This window comes from Chroicocephalus ridibundus, chromosome 2, assembly GCF_963924245.1.
Source record: "Chroicocephalus ridibundus chromosome 2, bChrRid1.1, whole genome shotgun sequence".
Lineage (NCBI taxonomy): Eukaryota > Metazoa > Chordata > Aves > Charadriiformes > Laridae > Chroicocephalus > Chroicocephalus ridibundus.
The window spans coordinates 168126514-168144975 of NC_086285.1; the positions used below are offsets into that span (position 1 = coordinate 168126514).

The following is an 18462-nucleotide window of genomic DNA, read 5'->3' on the forward strand; positions in this document are numbered from 1 at the left end:
TCCTTTTGCTTGGATTTAGATGGATCCCCAAAAACCCAGAAAGAGCCAGTTCGGGTCTCCCAAAAGAGACCAAACTCCGGCTGGGATGGGGAAAGGTGTGGGTCAGAGTGCAACGGGCCATGGGAGATCCTGATGGAGCATTTGGTGGGAGCTCAATGCTGCTTCCAACACACTTTTCCACTAGGGATGCTCTTGGCACACGGCTCCGCTCCAAAGAATCTCCTCCCAAAAGCAAGGGGATGGGGCACGACGGATGCTCTGGGCATGGACAGATTTGGGCTGAGCCGTGTGGGGGCTTTACACCTCGTTACATCCCAGCACGGTGACTCGTCCCCAGTGTAACGGCCAACCTGGATGCGGGCACGTCGCGTGATTAAGCTCCTCAGATCTCCGTGTCACCTCATGTCCAGGCCACCAGCAGAGCCACGATCTGCAGGAGGACCGATGGGGGTGGGAGCATCCAAGGAGCCTGGTGACCAGGCCCACCTTCAATAAACCAGCTGAAAAGATATTTTATTGGCAAATTAAAACATTTCAAACAAAACCGCTTCCCTGTGGGAATGGGTGGCGCTTCCCCATGCTGCCACCCCGGCTCCTTGCCAAAACGATGTCCCGGAGAAAGCAAGACGAGAAGGGGGTGCTGGCATCTGGCCACGGGTATCCTGAGGTAGGTGCCAGGTCGTTGCCCGGCTCTGGGGTTCCTGAGCTGCTGGTGGGCTGCCATGGGGTCTTGTTCAGAGACGGGGCTTGATCTGCAGCCGTTTGCCTGGAGGGAAGAAAGGGAAAGGTGATGGGGGTGGGAGGTGGGTGACACACACATCTGGACACGCCCGGGCTTCTCCTTGCCTGGTCACAGTGGGTTAGAATCATAGAATTGTCTAGGTTGGAAAGGATCTTAAAGATCATCGAGCCCAACCATCAACCCAACGCTGACAGAACCCACCACTAAACCATGACCCTACGGACCACGTCTGCCTGGCTTTTAAATACCTCCAGGGATGGTGACTCCACCACTTCCCTGGGCAGCCTCTTCCAATGCTTGATAACCCTTTCGGTGAAGAAATTTTTCCTAATATCCATCCTAAAGCTCCCCTGGTGTACCTAAAGGGGCTCCAGGAAAGATGGGAAGGGACTCTCTATGAGTGGAGTGATAGGATGAGGGGGAACGGTTTTAAACTGGAAGAGGGGAGATTTGATTAGATATTGGGAAGAAATTCTTCACTCTGAGGGTGGTGAGCCCATGGCCCAGGTTGCCCAGAGAAGCTGTGGCTGCCCCATCCCTGGAGGGGTTCAAGGCCAGGTTGGACCTTGAGCAATCTGGGCTGGAGGGAGGTGTCCCTGCCAAGATGATCTTTAAGGTCCCTTCCAACTCAAACCGTTCCATGATTCCATAATTTCCTCTTGTGGTATATCAAGAGGGTTAACACACTGGAGATGGGCACAGGCACTAGGGATGTGGGCGGTCCTCAACCCCGGCAGCACCCAACCCCAATAGCACCCACCCGCCTCACCTCTGCCACCCTCCTCCAGACGGGTGTTTTCGGAGTCCCGTGAGGATGCTGGTGGCAAAGTCCTCCTCCATTTGGTGCTGCCTGGGAGCAAAAAAGGAAAAAAAGAGGAGGAAGTCATCAAGGTTGGCTTGGGTTGCCGGAAATCCCTTGGGATGAGGGCACAGGAGCAGCCCGAGCTCCTCTGCTTCTCCCGCAGCCCCAGTGCTTTGTGCTTCAACAGTAGGAAAAGGGAGTAAAAGCTGCCCCAGGGAGCACAGTATGACCAACCAGCAGGAATAATCAGCAAGCAAGCGGAGAAAAATAAATGAGACCACGTAATTGCATCCCATGCCTCTCATCACGAAGCCTGCAGTGATGGTTGTGGCTTCCCCACCACCCTGCCAGCCTGCTGGTGGGGACAGCAGCGTGGTATTTAGCCTGGTCTTGCTGCCCCATGGCTCCTTCTCCAGCCTTTCAGTGCAGAGTTGGTGCCTTTGGGATCAGGACATGTCTCTCTGGGAGCCCAGAGCTGATGTCCCTCTTGGCCATGGCCAGGATGGAGCTGCCTGGTTCCCCAGATCCCCATCCCTGGTGAGCATCATGACCTGCTCCAGGGCTGTGCTGGAGCAGGAAAGAGCAGAGCACTGGCAAGCAAGAGGTTAACTCATGTTCATGCTCTGGCCACGCTGGTGAAAGGTTTGAGGACAACTCTGCTGTCCTGAAGACCCTGGGGTGACCTGGGACAGAGAGCAGACCCGCTAATCGTCAATTAAGAGGCAGCAGAGGGACAAACAAAGACGAAAAAGCACTCAGGGATTTGGGGCTGCAGAGCTGATGGGATTTCAGGATTCAACCTGGGCAAGTCCAACGGGATGGGCAAGGCTCCTGACCAGTTGCTGCCATCGAGCAGATGCTGGCCAGGTCCCAGGTCCCAGGTCCTAGGTCTCGGATGATGCTTTTCAGCAGCTTGGCCACCCCAAAAGGTGCAAAGATTTTCCAGAAAAAAGGTTTTTCCATTTTCAACCAAGCCCAGCATCCCCCAACATGCTCCATGAGATGAATTCTGCTTGCTGGAGCACTGTGCCTCCCCCAAAGAGGGTCCCAGATGCTTGTATAAAGCCAAAACTCCATGAAGTGCCTGTGTGAGGTGATCTCTTTGAAGGACAAGTCCAGGAACATCCCATGGAGCAGGGTGGGTGGCAAGAAGTCTTCCATCATTTCAACCGCAATGTGTTGAAATGCAGAGTTTCTCCTATTTTCCTTCCCTGAAGGGTGTGGAGAGGTGGTTATGGGGTTTTCCCTGCTAGACCAAGGGTGGACAGGAGCATGGTGGCCACTTGGCTGAGGAGAAGACACTGAGATGAATGTGGATGGGAAAAGGAGGAGGCTTTCCAGAAGAAAAGACCCACAGCTTGTTGAGCGATGAGGTTTAGTGGGAAAAGTCCCCTCTCACTTGTGATTACAGGAGGTGGAGAAGATCATGGAGGAGCTGGAGGGAATCCAGCCCAAAGCCCATGCAGATGCAGATGCCCTGGATGAGCAGCACACAACTTGCCCACGTATCTGCAAAAACCCAGATGCTCCGCATCGCATTTCCCAAATGATGATGCCCAACATGGAGATGGGACCATGGGCACCGTCAAGCACCCTTGAAAGGCGAAAGAAGAAGGTTTTGGGGCAGGGGAGGCAGGAAGGGTGAGGACCCCAAGCAGCACCCAACAACAGGGAGCCACCGGGAGTTCTTCTTTCCTTTTAAACTTGGGTAAACAAACTTGCTCGGAGTCTAAGCTGCCGTGGCAGTGATACATAGCTTTTGAGCTAATTTATGTAAAATAAAGAGGGCTCATTTAGCACCTTTCCACCCTTAATATAACACCCATACATCAGAGGGCTGCACAGCAGCCACGACGGACTCGGCTATTAGTCACCGGCGACGCAGCCGAATTCAGCTTCGGGGAAGGGCAACGCCGAGCAAAACGCCCATCACGCCCCGCTCAGCCTCTGACCACCCTCTGAATTTTCCGGCTGACCCCAAATATCCCTTTCGCGTGGAACCAGATGGTTTTTTCCGGCCTGGGATTTCCAAATCTGGGCCCCTAGTTGACGGAATTAAGGTCCATCAACCCCAAGGGGTCAAAATTAGCATCTCCTCGTTCCTGTCCCCATCACAGACCGTGGCCCTGGTCCAACACGAATGGTAGAAATGGCTCAATTTCCCCCCCGAGGAAACTTCATTAGCTAATATCTGTGCAGCGGCACGAAAGCCACGCTTTCCAATTCAAAGCAAATATGATTACAGAAGTAGCAATATAGATTTCTCTTTTTTGGGGGGGAGAAAAAAAAAAAAAAGGTGATTTTTTAAATCGACCGTAATTAGCTTCCTGACTTCGGTACGGGGTTGCACGGAACGGAGACGTTTTCAGAGCATGTGCGATGGGGATGGAGGAGGGCAAAAAAAATGAAATAAAACCAAAATGGGTTGGAAAAGGATGAAACCGGTCCAGTTTCTCACCTCGGATGGAGGGAGATGCTGCTCCTGGAAAGGATGGAGCAGGGGATGCTTCACCCTCGCGGGGAGCAGCCGGGAACAGGCAAAAGGCCCTGCCACGAAAACCCTGGAGAAAACGGCGGGGGGCGGGGGGTGTCACTTCTACGAAAATATAAAACGAAAATATATTTTCCGCTTTTGTGCATGGGAGATCCTGCAAATGGCGTGATCAATCTTGGGTCGCATCTCACGCGCCTTCGCTCTCTTTCCCCCCACCCTCCCCCCCTTCTCTGTCTTCTCTGCGTTTCTCTGCCACGCAATCCATCTTCCAGGAACCAGGTATATAATTTCTAGTTAGCGAAAGCCGGGTTAAAAAACCCCTTTTTCATTACGATGATTGAACTGCTTCCAAAGAGAAGAACCGGGCCTGGATCACGAGCTCTCCATCCAAAGCCGGGGCGGCTTTTGCTGAGCTTGTCAGCCTCGCTGGAGAATTAGGACTTTCAGCGCTCTTCCTCCTGATGAAAATCAACATTTATTTTGCCTAAGCCTAAGAAGGTGTCAGGCAGATGGAGAAACTTGCCACTCTTGGCGAGGAGAAGGGAGGGAAAAGAAGGAAATCTAATAGAAATATATTATCAAGTCCGAGGAGTGGACAGTGCAGTAAATCACGCTTCAGGTGGCACCATTATATTTTTCAATAAAACCTGGCCTTCCCCCAGACGCCGCCGAGCCCAGCGGCTCCAGCTGCACCCGACGGGGAAGTTAAAACAAAATTCATTTCATCCAGCTGCCGAGACAGGGGGATTTAAAGGGATTTAAAGGTGGGGAATCCCCTTGGATGGGGGATAAAAGGAGTTGGGTCTGGTCCCTGTTCCCAGATCCTCTCCCAGCCCCACCGCTTCCGACCGCTGAGGGTTTAAAAATTCGCTTTTCTTTCCCCGCTGGGAGGCAACTGGGGAGCGGGAAAGTGGCTGGAAATGCCCCACATCCCAGTGGAAGATGCCCAAGCCCCAAAACGAGGGGATGAAGGGAAGACTTGCAGCTTTCCAAACTCCACCATCTGGCTATAAAAAAAGCCTTCCCAGAGGGAAAGCTGGTTATATTGATATTTTCCCATCCCGACCAACTTCCAGCTCCATGGGATGTTCTGTCCATCGCTCTCCCGACGCTGCCGGGGGGTTTTATCCTCTCCTGCATCCAGCTGGACTGTGGGAAGGGGCTTTGCAGGGGGGATGCTACTGCTGGCTTGGTGCACCGAGACACATCCCAGCATCTTCCCTGACAGATGCTCGACGTTTAATACCATGGGGAGAAATCCCCCAAATCCCGAATGACTTTTTTTCCTTACATTCCCAAAGGAAAAATTACCCCTAACCCCCTCCCGGCTGCTTTGGGGGAGCCCGGAGCCTGAATCTGTTTCGGAAATGGCTTTTCCTTTCACAGCAAAAACACTCGGCTGAGTCAGCTCCCACAGAAATTTAGGCTGGGAGATGCCTTTTTAATAAATAAATTAAAATAATTATTATTTTCTTAATAAAGCCAAAGAACAAAAGGCGGGATGGAAAGGCCAGCAGCAAGGGCTAAGCCCCAGAATTTTACGCAAATGATTTTTCACATGGAAAAAGCAGCCGAGGGGCTGGATCTCCTCAGCTCGATCCTGCACTAAATCCACCCGGGGACACAAACTGCCCCAAAAACTCACCCTGTTGCTGTTCCACCAGGACCTTCTGCCCCTCAAGTGAGGGAAACATCAAGGCTGGGATGTTGGGAGAAGCTTTATCCAAAGGAAAAATGCTCAAATGTTTTATTCCTTCCTAACTGGGATGTTTGAAGAGGGGACGTGCTGGGGGAGATGTCCTGCCACTGCCCGGCAGTGCCCATCTCCTGCCACACTTGGAGAGCAGGACATCTGTGCCGGGACGTCCTTTCCATGTCTTTTCTCCTTAATTCCTTCTTTTTGGAGGAAAAAAAGCAACCAGAAAACCAGCCATGATCTGCAAAGGTGGGAGAGGGGCTTCGTTGGGTTGAGGGCACGGCAGAGATGCTTTGTGGTCTGGTGGTACATAGTGACTTGACCATGAAGACGGATGGTGACCGCCACATCTGTCCTTCACTGGTGAGCTGAAGCTTATCGTGAAGAAGACAGGATTTCACTGTCTCGGAGAGCTCCTCTATCCCCAGTTTTCAGGCCACTAAGTAACTCAGGGGGGGAACAACTGGACTGCCCAGTGGCAGTGGTCTGAAGGAGAGAGTGGTCTCCAGAGATCCTGAGCAAAGCCTAAAAGTCCTGGCCTCCAGATGCTCCACCCCAGGTGGACGAGACGCAAAAAAAGAAACAAGCATAAAATTAATATGGATGGAGCAGATTTCAGCCCTGGCAAAGGAGTGAGACTTGGCAGGTCTGAAAGTCGCCTGCAAATCGATAAGGGAAGAGGATTGGAAAGGCACAGGCGGCTTGGTCCAGGCAGAAAGTAAATCAGAGTCCAGTATTTTTGACGGCCTTTTGTGGGATAAGAAACGAAGATTTTGATTCAGAGCAAGAGCCCAATTAGAAGAAGTCACAGCACTCATCGGGTTTACTGGAAGTTTCAACTAAATTGGCCACTTTGGAATAAGGAAATTAAACAAGAGTGAATTTTCTGACGTTTGGGCCTTGTCAGAGCCACCAAGACACGAGGAGATCCAACCCCAACCTTCAACAGCACCCGTGTTATCTGCAGCACCCCAAAGCCTGATGGTACCCCAAGCATGATGGTGTCCTGCAGCAGGATTAGAGCTTTAGTAAGGGATGGAGATGGAAGGATGGAGGCAAGGGCTGCCAGATATGAGGCATCATTGCAGTGGGATGGGCAAGGTCCACCAGGGAGTCCCCACCCTGGTGAGGTCCACCCATCTGAGTACCAGTCCATCTCTCTGGACTGGGAAGGAAGCACCCATGACCAAGAAGAGGATGCCTGAAACCAGTATCCAGGGTGAATGAAAGCAACCAAAGCCCCCTCCACTGCAGGGACCCCCACCAAATAGCCCCCAAACCCTTACGGACCTGCTGACTCAGCAGGAGAAGATGCAATTGCTAACGACCGGAGCAGATCGGGCCTGTTAACAGGAAACCAATTAGATTGATACACGCTGTCCTGCTCAAGGGACGGGTGCTGCCCACTACCTGCAGCTTGATAGATTTTTGCATTAGAAAAAGCAATTCTATTAGAGGTTTGTTAATCCAGTTATGAAAGAGTTTTGATGTTCTCTAATTAAACTTTCTTTGCATGCCCAACGGGGTGTACATCAGCTGGGGGATGGAGAGGGAAGCTTCCACCTGCAGTGGGATCAGGGTGTCCATAGGAGCATCCCATCACCACCTGCCATGGCTTCTTCTTTGGGTGGGACCACATCCACGGCCTCTCCTTCAGGTGGGGCCACCTCCATGGCCAGGTGCGGGGATCATCCTCTCCATGACAAGAAAGATCTGCCATGTGCCAGGAGAAGAGCTGAGAAAGTACCATCAAGGTCCACACTGCTCCGGCGCCCTCTTGGGTGATGAACCATGAGACAGAGAAGGTTCATGGGTACCATCAGGAAGGAAGATGGAAATTTCCTGCTCCAACTAAATTATCCTACGAGAGCAGAAGACCTCAGCGAGACACAGTGATGGGAAAGCTGATTTAAGGACAACAAGGTACATCAAGCACACTCCTAACTCCCTTTTCCTTTCCCTGCAGGCTTCAGGGCTTGGTGTCCTGCTGTCCTTCCTCTCCTTAGCTTGTCCTTGTCCCCTTGGTACCATCTGCTGAGGATCTGGGAGGTCCTGTAACTCCCATGAGCTCTCACCATGACCGTCAAAGTGCCTGCTGCTATCTCCTACCTGCCTCCTAAGAGGTTCTGCCAAGGGACACATCCCCAGTGACGTGTCCTTGACTTCTCAGCCATCACCACCACAGACATGATAAGCTGGACCTTACTGTTGAGGTCGGACAGCGTTAAGCAGGAGGTTGGATTTGATGACCTCCCTGGTTCCCTTCCATCCTATGGTCCTAAGGGCTAGACTTGGACCTGAAAACAGACTAGGACTGCAGGGGAAGGAAGATGACTGCAGCATGGTCATCCAATACAGTGGTGGCATCTCCACGGGGACTGAGGAAAACGTCCTGTCATGTGGATCCCAAGCCAATGGGCTGCTGGAGCAGAATGAGAGGCCAGCTGAGGAACCTGTGGAGAGGAAGAAGCTCTCATGGCAGAAGCCTTCATGGTGTCTGCTCTAACAGACCTTCATCATGGGGACCCACAAGGCACCAACTCGCTCCGCCGCAACACCTCTACCTGCATCGAAATCACATAGCTGCCCCCGAGCACAAAAGAAATGGTTTATCTGCTCCTCTCATGCCTGAAACTCATCTCTGGCTCTCCCTCAGCTCTCCCAGCTGTTTCCACCCTGCAGCTCCCCAAGCCACCTGCAAGCCACCAATAAAGCTCCAGAGCTCTTGCTAATTAGGAGAGTATGTCAAATGGGGAAACTGAGGCACACAGAGATCAAACACCACCCTCCTGCTAAAGTCCCTGTTCCTGCATAAAGATTTCAGTTGCTGCTCTTGCCTGCAGAGGCTAAAATTACTGTGTCTGAAGATCTCAGATGATCTGCAACCATCTTCCATCAGTCTGGTCTGCCCCGGGAACCCACAAGGGGACCAGGAGTAGCCCTGCGCAGCCACCTGGCTCTCTGCAAGGGAAAAGCCACATGGGAATAACCCGTGGCAAAGCAGCCCTCAGAGCCCATTGGCCACCTCACTCTTCCCAACCTGGTGGGTGACCGAGCCACAAACACGTCACAATGGCCCTGAGATGTCACAAGCCACAGCTCTTACTAGATGGTCCACTGACCTGGCTCCACAGCTTGCTGCCATGAGCACCCAGTAGGTGTGGAGCAAGCAGGGGTACAGCAGAGTCAAGGAGTTATTGCCGCCCTTTGGGTGATGCATCAAGACCTTCAAGTAGGTTCCTCAAAAGTCGGGAGGCCCAGGAAAGAGCTTCTCCAGAACCTAGGCTAGACGCTGGGGAAGAGAGGTTCATTCCAGTGGTTCCAAGAGAGGCCTGACAACAGTTGGCCATAACACCCCAACCAGCAGTGGGGGTGACCCATCAAGACCCTGCTCAGAAAGGGGGTAATGTCAATGACAAGTCAATGGAGGCAACCTGGAGGAGGGGTATATACATGAGCAGAAAGACTAAGACCGTGTGGGACAGAACGGTTTCCCTCAGCCAAGTTGTGGGAGATCCAGAGGCCACAAAGGTGTCCCCACCTAAAGGTGAGGCCCTGGATGTAGGTCCACCCAAAGAAACAGCCATGGAGGTGGACCAGATGCAGGTGCAGCCACTGGCCCATGACTTCCTCATGGCAAAGGTCCTTCACAAAAAAAGGCAACGACCCCCACCAGGAAGGCCAAGACCTCTCCTCCCCACCAGCGAAGATTCAAGATCCTCAGGTAAGTCCAAGGTGGTTCAGATGCCTCCTGAAGGTAACTGGGATGGAAGAGACAGAACTGGAGGGGTTCTATCTGGAGAAGAGAAGACAAATGATGAATTGCTGTCTTCAGCTATTTTCAGCTGTGCTCAAATAGTCCCTGTCTTCAATTACCACAAGGTGGTTGAAGTTGGAGCCAGACGCTCGGTGGAGGTGCACAAGGGATGATGGCTCAATATAAGAAAACTGTATAAAAAATTGTTCCCCTGGATAAACAAAAGGCTTCAGATTTATCATGAAGAAGTCCAAATTCAGCACCGAGGTCTGCACTAAACGCTTCATTAGCAGCGCTTTTCAGGATCAGGCTAATTTGGTAGGGCTGTCAAAATATCCAACGCTTGCCAGACCACAGCTGGAGCTCTGCAGGCTCCCCAGTACAGAAGGACATGGTCATACTGGAGTGAGTTCAGTGGAGGCCAGCAAGATGGTAAGGGTGGGCGCACAGGATGTACAAGGAGATGTTTGTGACCACACAGAGAAACTACTTCCCTGTATTTTATCCACAAAAACATTTTCTCCATGACCCTACCAAGAGGAGCAAACTGCACTAAGTCTTGCCAGGGTCAATGCTGACAGCGGACGCTGGCTCCTGTTATCCCAAGACAACCCCCTTGTGTTGGAGCCCTCCATCCTCAACCACGCAGATGTTCTCTGGAAGGCTCCAGGCCATCTTCTGCCGCCAGCTCATACTGACCAAAAGGGTTGGTGGCCTCACGTGGCTGCCAAAATAAGTTTTGGATCAAAGAGCTGGTGTCAGAAGCAACATTACAGGAGATGCTGCAGGTGATGGTGACCCCATAGGACCCTTGGTGCCAAGGGGTTGTCCATTCTTGCAGTTGCGTGCCCCGTTGGGGGTGGTTCTCAAGCACGGGTCCAGCCAGGCGGCGAAGGGAGGAGATTTGCATTTCCAAAGTTGTTCCTCCAGAAGCGAAAGCTGTAAACAAACCCAGAAGCGCTGCACCTCCACGAATTCCTCCAAAGCCAAAGCGTTTGAGCGTGCTCAGCGGAGCCGTTAAAAAAGACTGTAGCGAGCATCTTCCATTAACGTTACGACCGTGAAATATGACAATAAAATGATAGCCGTATGGTCGCAAATTTGCAGCCCGCCGAGTTGCTAGGGGTTTATCGTCACTCAAACGTGCAGAGAGCTGTAAAATGTTTACAGAAAGGGTCGTTTGCAGCTATAAAATCCTCTTTTCTCTCCTAAACAAGGCTGAGTGGAGCCATTTACAAACCCCTGAATGTTCATCGGGGGAGAGGGGAACATCTGTTCTCTCCAGGAGTTTTCAGTGATCTTCTTGAACAAATTAACTAAAATGGGTGCTTTCTAATTAAATTAGCACTCGATTGGAATGGTTTGCATTGGTGCGCTTGCTTACAATTAGCGCAGGGAGGCCAGTTAGGCTCCAGCGCAGGCTATTTAACTGGAAGGTGAAATATGGAAAAGCCCATTACCTGGAAATGGGTGTCGGAGGGGTGGGAGAGCCCGTGTTCCCTCTGGCTCTGCCCTCCTGGATGGAGAACACACGGAGGTAAAGGATGGGATGCCACCAAGCCCACCCTTCCTAGCTGGGATGCTCGGCTGGAAGCGGTTTGTTCTCCCCATGTCACATGGATGAGCTTTTCAGAGGATGCTTAGAAAGCACCAGCGCCCTCAAGTTATTCTTCTGACCCCAAATTACAAGGCTCTTCTTGCAGCTTGGGAACCGTCTCCATGGGAGGACAGCAGCAGGTTCAACATCATGCGTGAAGACCACATCACTCCTTTCCAGACCCCTTTCTCATATCCCAAGGCCAGAGGCTGCCAACCCCCACTGAGACCCCTCAAGCTGATGCTGTTGCCCACGCTGGTCCTTAAAGGTCATCTCCAAACCCTGGCTCCATCCCTCCTGCACATGGAGCCGGTGTTTTTCTTCGTTCCTCCTGCCTTTGCCAGTATTAAAAGGGCATTTTCTCAAATTGCGGCCGTTTAACCAAGCAATTCACATCACTCCGTAATAATAACCTGTCCTCCTCCTTATTTACTACCCCACCAATTTGTGTGTCACCTTCAGGCTTTACAAGCAGAAATCGAATATTATCCTTGCTACAAAGGCTTCAGCGGGGAAGGCGCAGACCCCCAAACCCCATCACAGGCACCCGCTACTACCTAGAGCTATGTAAGGACCCATCTGGACCACAAAACTGCTCCTCAAGCTCATAAGCACCAGTCCTGGTAATTTGGCCACCATTTGGTTGCATTTGGTCCTTTAGCAGCATCAATGGCCTCATCCTGCGCCCTCCTGAGATGATGGCTCGTTAGGAGTCGGGGCTCCTTTTCTCCCGTTAAGTTATGGGGGTCCCCGGCTGCTGCTGTGCCCCCAAGCTCCTTCGTTTGTGTGTTGAGATGAGACTTTAATTACCGAGCACACCCCAGCACCGAGCATGGGCAAACCCAGGCGCCGAAGAGCATTCTCACTCCTCCGGATTTCACCGCACGTGATTGCAGAATCCCTTTGGCATGGAAACTGCTTCATCATCAGATGATTTTACAGCCATCTGCAATTCCTGCCTGGTTTTCCTTTCCTACGGATCCCCCAGCATCCGTTTTCCCAATGCCACGTGCTCCCCGGGCAAAGGAGCACAGAGAGACGCGTGGCCCAACTCCCCACCAGTTACCCCACCAGTAACCCCACAGCCTTCCTCCCCACATCCCTGGACTGAACCAGCTCCTTCTCATCCTCCCACCCAAAACGCCTGGAAATCATCCCCTCCTGAACGTGGAAAGTGGTATTAAGAGGAAAAGGATGCCCTCGCTGCCAGGACGATGCCTCTGCCCTCTTGACTGGGTTATTCCAAGCTGCCAAGTGCAATCCAAGGCATTTCTACAGCTTTCTTGTCCATGGATTAATTGCTTCGTCTTCATTGCAGAGATAAAAAAGCCCGATTAAGCCGCTGCTTTGGGAATGCTTCCCCGGCCCCGCCGCCGAGATCAAAAGGGAGTTGAACCAGGGCCAAGGAGAGGGAAGGAGGGAGGCGTGCGGGGGGAAGAAATCCCTGGAAAGGGAAGCCGAGCGCTTCATCCCACGTCGCGGAGAGGAGCTTTCCCAGCCGCGATGGTCCCTTGCCGTCTCCACCGCGCCACGGCTCGACAGCGCACGCGTTCGCCTGTGACTTCAGGAATATGTTGTTAATCCTGGGAATTTTCTTTCCGACAGTGTTAAGGCATCTCAGCCCTCCCTGGCTCGAAGCGCTTTGTGGTCGAGCCAGGCAAAGCCTTGCAGATCCTTGGCACCCGCTTACGGAAGGCCAGGCAAACACCCTAGCCCGGCTTTTGGCACCGAATTCATCCCTTCTCCCAGTGGGATCCCATTCTGGCTGCATGATCAGTTGGAGGAGGCACGGGATCGAAGACAGGGAGGGATGCTCCAGCCCTTCGGTTCATACTGAACCCCATTTTCTGCCAGCCCAGCAGATTTCACCCTTACTGCCCCAAAATATTTTGATTTCTGAGCCAGATGCTGTCCCCGCTTTCTGCGATGGTGCTCAGGAGATGTAGCTGCTGAACATCCCTCCAGCAAAGGACGGGAGATGAAAAGGAAAGTATGAAACACCATCCGGCCAAAAACCTCCCATCCAGCGCTGGGAAGGACAAGGCACGATCTCTGCCTCGCCATCTCCATCACCTCTGCTCCCGCGGAAGCATCCCCAGAGTGGCCCAAAGTCCCGTCCCTTCCCGCAGAGCTGCTGGTGATTAAGGGATTTTCCAGTGAATTAGGAGAGGAGGAACCAAGGAAAATGTTGGAGAAGCAGAAATGCAGTTGATATCCACCACGCGCCGCTTTGCAGAGAAAATGAAGATGTTTCTTCTCGTTGCTTCAACAATTTTCTCCTGCCTTTTTTTGCCCCCCCCCAGTCAATTCAGTTTCAACCAGTTGAAACATTTCCCTGAACTTTTCCAAAATTAAAAAAAAAAGCCGAGGCAGAAGCTGTTTGCTCTCAGTTGTCGGAGTCCGTAAGAAGTTTTGCTCGCCCTAAAACTGCATTTTGCAAAAATTTTACGGATTTCCAAAGCCTCTTCCCCCGCCTTTTCATAAAAAAGCAAAGCAGATCATCTCAGACTAACGCAGCTCTTCCTTTGCATTTGCAATCTGCAAACTCCCCATCCCACTTCTTTCCAGGGATGTTTTTATTCCAAAGCTTCGAAGCTATTTCACGTCGGGAATCACGTGTGATGGATGGTCCAGAGATGATCCAGAGGTTCTTCTCCGGGTCCATTGATGAGGCACAACATCACTGCATCCCCCTGAAACACCTTCCTACTGGGAACTGCTGCGGCTCCCTCACAGGAATGAGACTGGATTCATCATCTGATAATTTATAGGATAAGGAAGAAGGAGCTGATGATAAAAGACAGGGACAAAATCTTCCCGCGTGGTTTCGGGAGCAGAGCCAGGCGCGTGCACAGAGGTGTGGGTCCCGATTACCATCCCAGTTTGAGCTCCCAGCTTAACTGGTTTGGCGACTCAGGAGGAACACCGATCCCACCAAAACCCATGGAGAGCAGCGGGGGGAATACCTCTCAGTGAATTGGAGCACGCGTGAGCAAAAGCAGAGCAAGCGCATCCTACCTGGCTCGTCCTCTGACTCATCTTCATCCTTCTCCAGTTTGCAGCCCTGGTCACTGGGGCACGGTGAGGACTGGAGGGAGATGAAGGAAGGCAGCTTTTGCAGCCAGTTGGTTGCCGAGGTGTCCGTCTCTTTCCAAAACTTCACTTCTTGCTCCGAGCTGGAGGGTCCGGGCATTTCCCCATCGTCATGGACCTCAGCTGGATTATTCCTGCAGGAGGTAAAATATAATATGGAAAAATAAAATGATCCCTCTTGGCAACCTGATGTGCAATGGAAGACGCTGATCCACCAGAGCCGCACACGGAGGCTCTCTGAGCTCCATCCCAGGCTGCTTCGTATCTCCAATTTCCTGGGAGCCAGCTCAAATTCAGCTAGTTTCTTATTTCCCAGCTGGACCCCCTGCCCTGGGCTTCTCTGCCAGGTTTCCAGCTCTCAGATGCTCCTGGAGGTGCTGGGCTCCCCTTTGGGTGCCGGCTGGAGAAGAGGAGAGATGGAGGGAGCAGGGATGGCTCGAAGATGCCCCACTGGCCTTGGCTCAGCCCCAGCCCTGCCGCCCTCCTCTGAGCCCAGCGAACGTGACACTTCAGCTCATCCGACATCTCCGATGACGGTGCCAATAAAGGAAAAAAACCAACAACCTCCCAAGCACCTTCCAAGCTCGGGTGTGCTCCCTTCCCTGCGGAGGATGCCAGGAGCCGGCCCAGGGATGGGAGGGGGGTGCCTTTCTGCCGTCCAGCCCCACGCTCATGCCTCCTTACCTAAAAAGAGCAAGGAGCTATTTTACACCTCGTTCACACCGGGTACGTGAGCTGGGTGTCATTCCAAGGCTCTTCTGTCACCCGGGATAAGTTCGGAGCGCCCGACTAAGTGCTCGTCCCCCTCTGCTACCTTACAAGGCAGGGCCAGGATGAGACCCAGCACCGGGCAAGAGCGTGGACCAGGCCAGCACAGCTCCTGGGATCCCCAGTTCCATTCCACCTTCATCCCCACGTCCTGCTGCAAAGATCTGCAGAAGAGCTGAGCATCCAAGTTGGTATTTTCTCCTCCCACTAACCAGGACTTTTGGATTTTGGCTTTTAAAGGCAAATTTCAATTTGGCTATAATTTTTATTACTTTGGGATGGAGTCGTATTGCAGGCAGGGCTCGGGGATGAAGGCAGAGGAAGGCAAGGATGTGCCAAGCTCAAGAAAATCTGTCTCCCTGTGCAGACGAGGACCAATGTATCCCTCAGCCTGGGGGCTCCATCCCAGCACCCAAAAGCATCATCTTTGCCCAGAAAGAGCTCAGAGAATTTCCAAGGATTAACCAAGAAACCAGCCCAGCATCAAAAGGCTTTACAAAGGTATTTCCATGTCCATCTCCATTTCTGCTTTTTCAGGCAGTGAGTCCAGCCCTGATGGTGGGCCCCACCATGCCACGCCGAGGGCTCAGCTCTGCTCTCCATCATGGATTTGAGGAAGAGAGAGGAAGAGGGATGATGGTTTCCAGTCTCCCACAGAGCTATGGATAAGCTGTACCCACTTTTGGTGGTGGAGTCTCCATCAGGCCTCCTCCATCTCCCAGGAGGAAGGTCTATAAAAGCTTCTGAGATACCTGGAGGTGACAGCCCAGGGTGGCACATAAAGGTGAAGATACCCACACTCCAACGGCACATATCGGGTAGCAAGATGTGAGCTACCTTCTCTTTCCTGTCCATCAGTTCTGCCTGGAGACCTCTCCCTTGAGCATGGACCCTTCCCAACCCTACTGCCCGTGGTGGCTCTACCAAGAAGGCACAACAGTGACCCACATCAGCAACATCTCAAAACAAACCAGCAGGCAGATGGATACACCTCTGGAAGAGGAAACATCCAGAACAGGATGGGAAGAAAACCATTTAAGAGCAGCAAAGTGAGTCTCTTCTGCTCTTTCCTACCTGCTTGCCTCCTCCGAGACCCGTCTCCACTTGGAGGGAGGGTCGCTGCGGTCCCCATCTTCTGCCTCTCTTGAGTGGCGCTTCTTCTGCGGGTGCAGCAGCTTACACCGGGCGCCCCTGGGGCAGACACCTTTCTTGGCAAAGTCGGGGCAAACCAGCGTGTGCTTCTTCTTGCACTGCGAGGGAAAAAGAGAGGAACGTTGGGAAAGGCAGCGAAAGCCCCACAAGCAGCACAGGTTCCCAGAGCTGGGCTCCTTCACGTGGCACCAACACATTGCTCAAGGAAGAGAAGGACGTGTTGGTGCTTCCTTCTCCGTATCAAAATACTATTAAAAATAATACTCTCCTCTGGGAGACACTACACACTCACCCACAGCTTTCCAAGTGTCTGATTTTATGGACCCGAACCACCAAAGTCTGAACAGCAATGATCTACCTTCAAGGTGGTGATGTCCCAAAGAAAACATCCCAAAGAGATGGTCCCAAAGAGGTTAACTGGGCTGGAGAAGCTGGTTTCAGAGAGGACACAGGGTTTTCTTGTCCCAGGCATGCCTGGGACTCGGGGAGGAGCAGGGAAGAGCAGGAACGAAGCACATTCCTTTTAGGACTTATTTTGGGATCGCTTCCTGGACCACCCTCCTGATGAAAGTGGCTGAGGGCTGGAGCTCAACCTGGAAATGAGCTTGGTTGATGCTCTCCTGCGCCAGAAAGCTTAGTGTGGCCACAGCACGGGGCTGGCAAAATGACGGCATCAAGATGTTTACTCCTGAATGTGCTTCTGTGCTCCCAACCCGGCATTTTGGTGGCTCCCAGCAGCAACACTCATAGCTGTCCCCGCAGCCGCTGATTGTACCAGTGGGAGACGTCAGCAGTGCTCCACAGCTTCCTCCGGACAAGGCTTTCTGCTGGAAAATGGCGCTTTTTGGCAGCGGGAAAGGCAGGACGAGATGCAGGCAGGGCAGAAGAGACACCTTCGGGTATCATTTCTGTCTGGGTGGCTGGGAACGTTGGCCGTGGGGACGGAGAAAGAACAGCTTCTCCCTAATCTCCAACTGTTCCCAACACTGTGACAGCAACACCCAGTGACTCAGAGAGCTCATCCCAGCATATCCCAAGGGATGCAGGGTGGGAGCAGGTCCTAGAGCCCTGCTTGGCCCCACGATATCCTGGGGAAACCCACTCCCACCCAGGGTGCTCCCTCCTACCCCACCTGATGAGCCCACCTTGGCACCACACCGCAACACTCATGGCAAGACCCAACCCAACACACACGGCACAACGAAGGGTCCACAGCACGAAGATCCATTTCCCTGTTTACCTTCTCCACGAGCAAAGACGCAGCCTGCTTTTTCCCTGCATGGATCCCTCCACGCTCGGACACCCACACTGCAAACCTCCTTGCTACAGGATAGCACAGATGCTCAGATTTTGCACGGGTTTGGTGGAAAACGGGACAAATCCACAGGAAGGGAAACACAGTGAGCGTTTCATCATGATCATTCTTGCCTGTTTATAAAAATGCATCTTCCTGATGAGGCGGGATATAGGTGAGCTCCTGCCCTTTTAATGCAACTTGACTTTGGGGGCATGGGAGCAGCTCCCCGTGCTGACCTTTAGGATTAAGCAGCAGCCCCGCTGAGCTGCGGGAGCTCTCTCCTTGAAAGAGCAGAAGGGTTCGGCAGCTCTGCCGCCTGGGGCCAACCGTTGAAGTCGGCAGCGGAGCAAGGAGCTCATCTGCTGGAGGTTGGGGATGTTAAGCAGCAGGAGGGCCAGGGATCCAGATGGACACATGGGCATCGGCTCGATGGGGGGGACAGTGCAGTGACAGCTCCGCTTTTCCCCTGAAAATTCATTAAAAAACCCAGTTGCTATGACTTTCCCCCTCTATTTGAAGGAGCTTCAACGGCAAGTAAGTCTACAACCCAATGGGCAACCTGAAAGTAGAGTCATCTCTGAACAACACTCAGGCTCTGCTGTTACTCCAAAATCCTACGTTTCATAGAATCACAGAATCACAGAATAGTTTGGGTTGGAAAGGACCTTTCAAGCTCATCTAGTCCAACTTCCCTGTCATGGGCAGGGACATCTTTTACTGCATCAGTTTGCTCAAAGCCCCATCCAACCTGACCTTGAACACTTCCAGGGATGGGGCATCTGGGCAACAATGTCTCTGGGCAATCTGGGCCAGTGTCTCATCACCCTCAGCATAAAACATTTCTTCCTCATGTCCAATCTAAACTTATCCTCTTTCAGTTTAAAACCATTACCCTTTGTCCTGTCACTACAGGCCTCGGTAAAAAGTCTCTGTCTGTCTTTCTTAGAAGCCCCCTTTCTATATTGAAAGGCCACAAGAAGGTTCCCCCGGAGCCTTCTCTTCTCCAGGTCGAACAACCTCAACTCTCTCAGCCTTTCTCCACAGCAGAGGTCTTCCAGCACTCT

At 52.4% G+C, this 18462-nt stretch overlaps 1 protein-coding gene across 1 annotated transcript in view; it reads right to left on the bottom strand.

The window, feature by feature from the left end:
- Positions 1-496: 496 nt before the first annotated feature.
- The window catches only part of ZC3H3 (zinc finger CCCH-type containing 3), a 191900-nt gene continuing 173934 nt past the window's right edge, over positions 497-18462 (bottom strand). The window contains exons 10-13 of the mRNA XM_063327655.1: positions 16024-16199; positions 14107-14315; positions 1512-1592; positions 497-766 (exon numbers count right to left, since the gene is read on the bottom strand). Coding sequence (XP_063183725.1) covers positions 735-766; positions 1512-1592; positions 14107-14315; positions 16024-16199 — 498 coding nt within the window. The 3' untranslated portion in view covers positions 497-734. The remainder of the gene's footprint in view (positions 767-1511; positions 1593-14106; positions 14316-16023; positions 16200-18462) is intronic.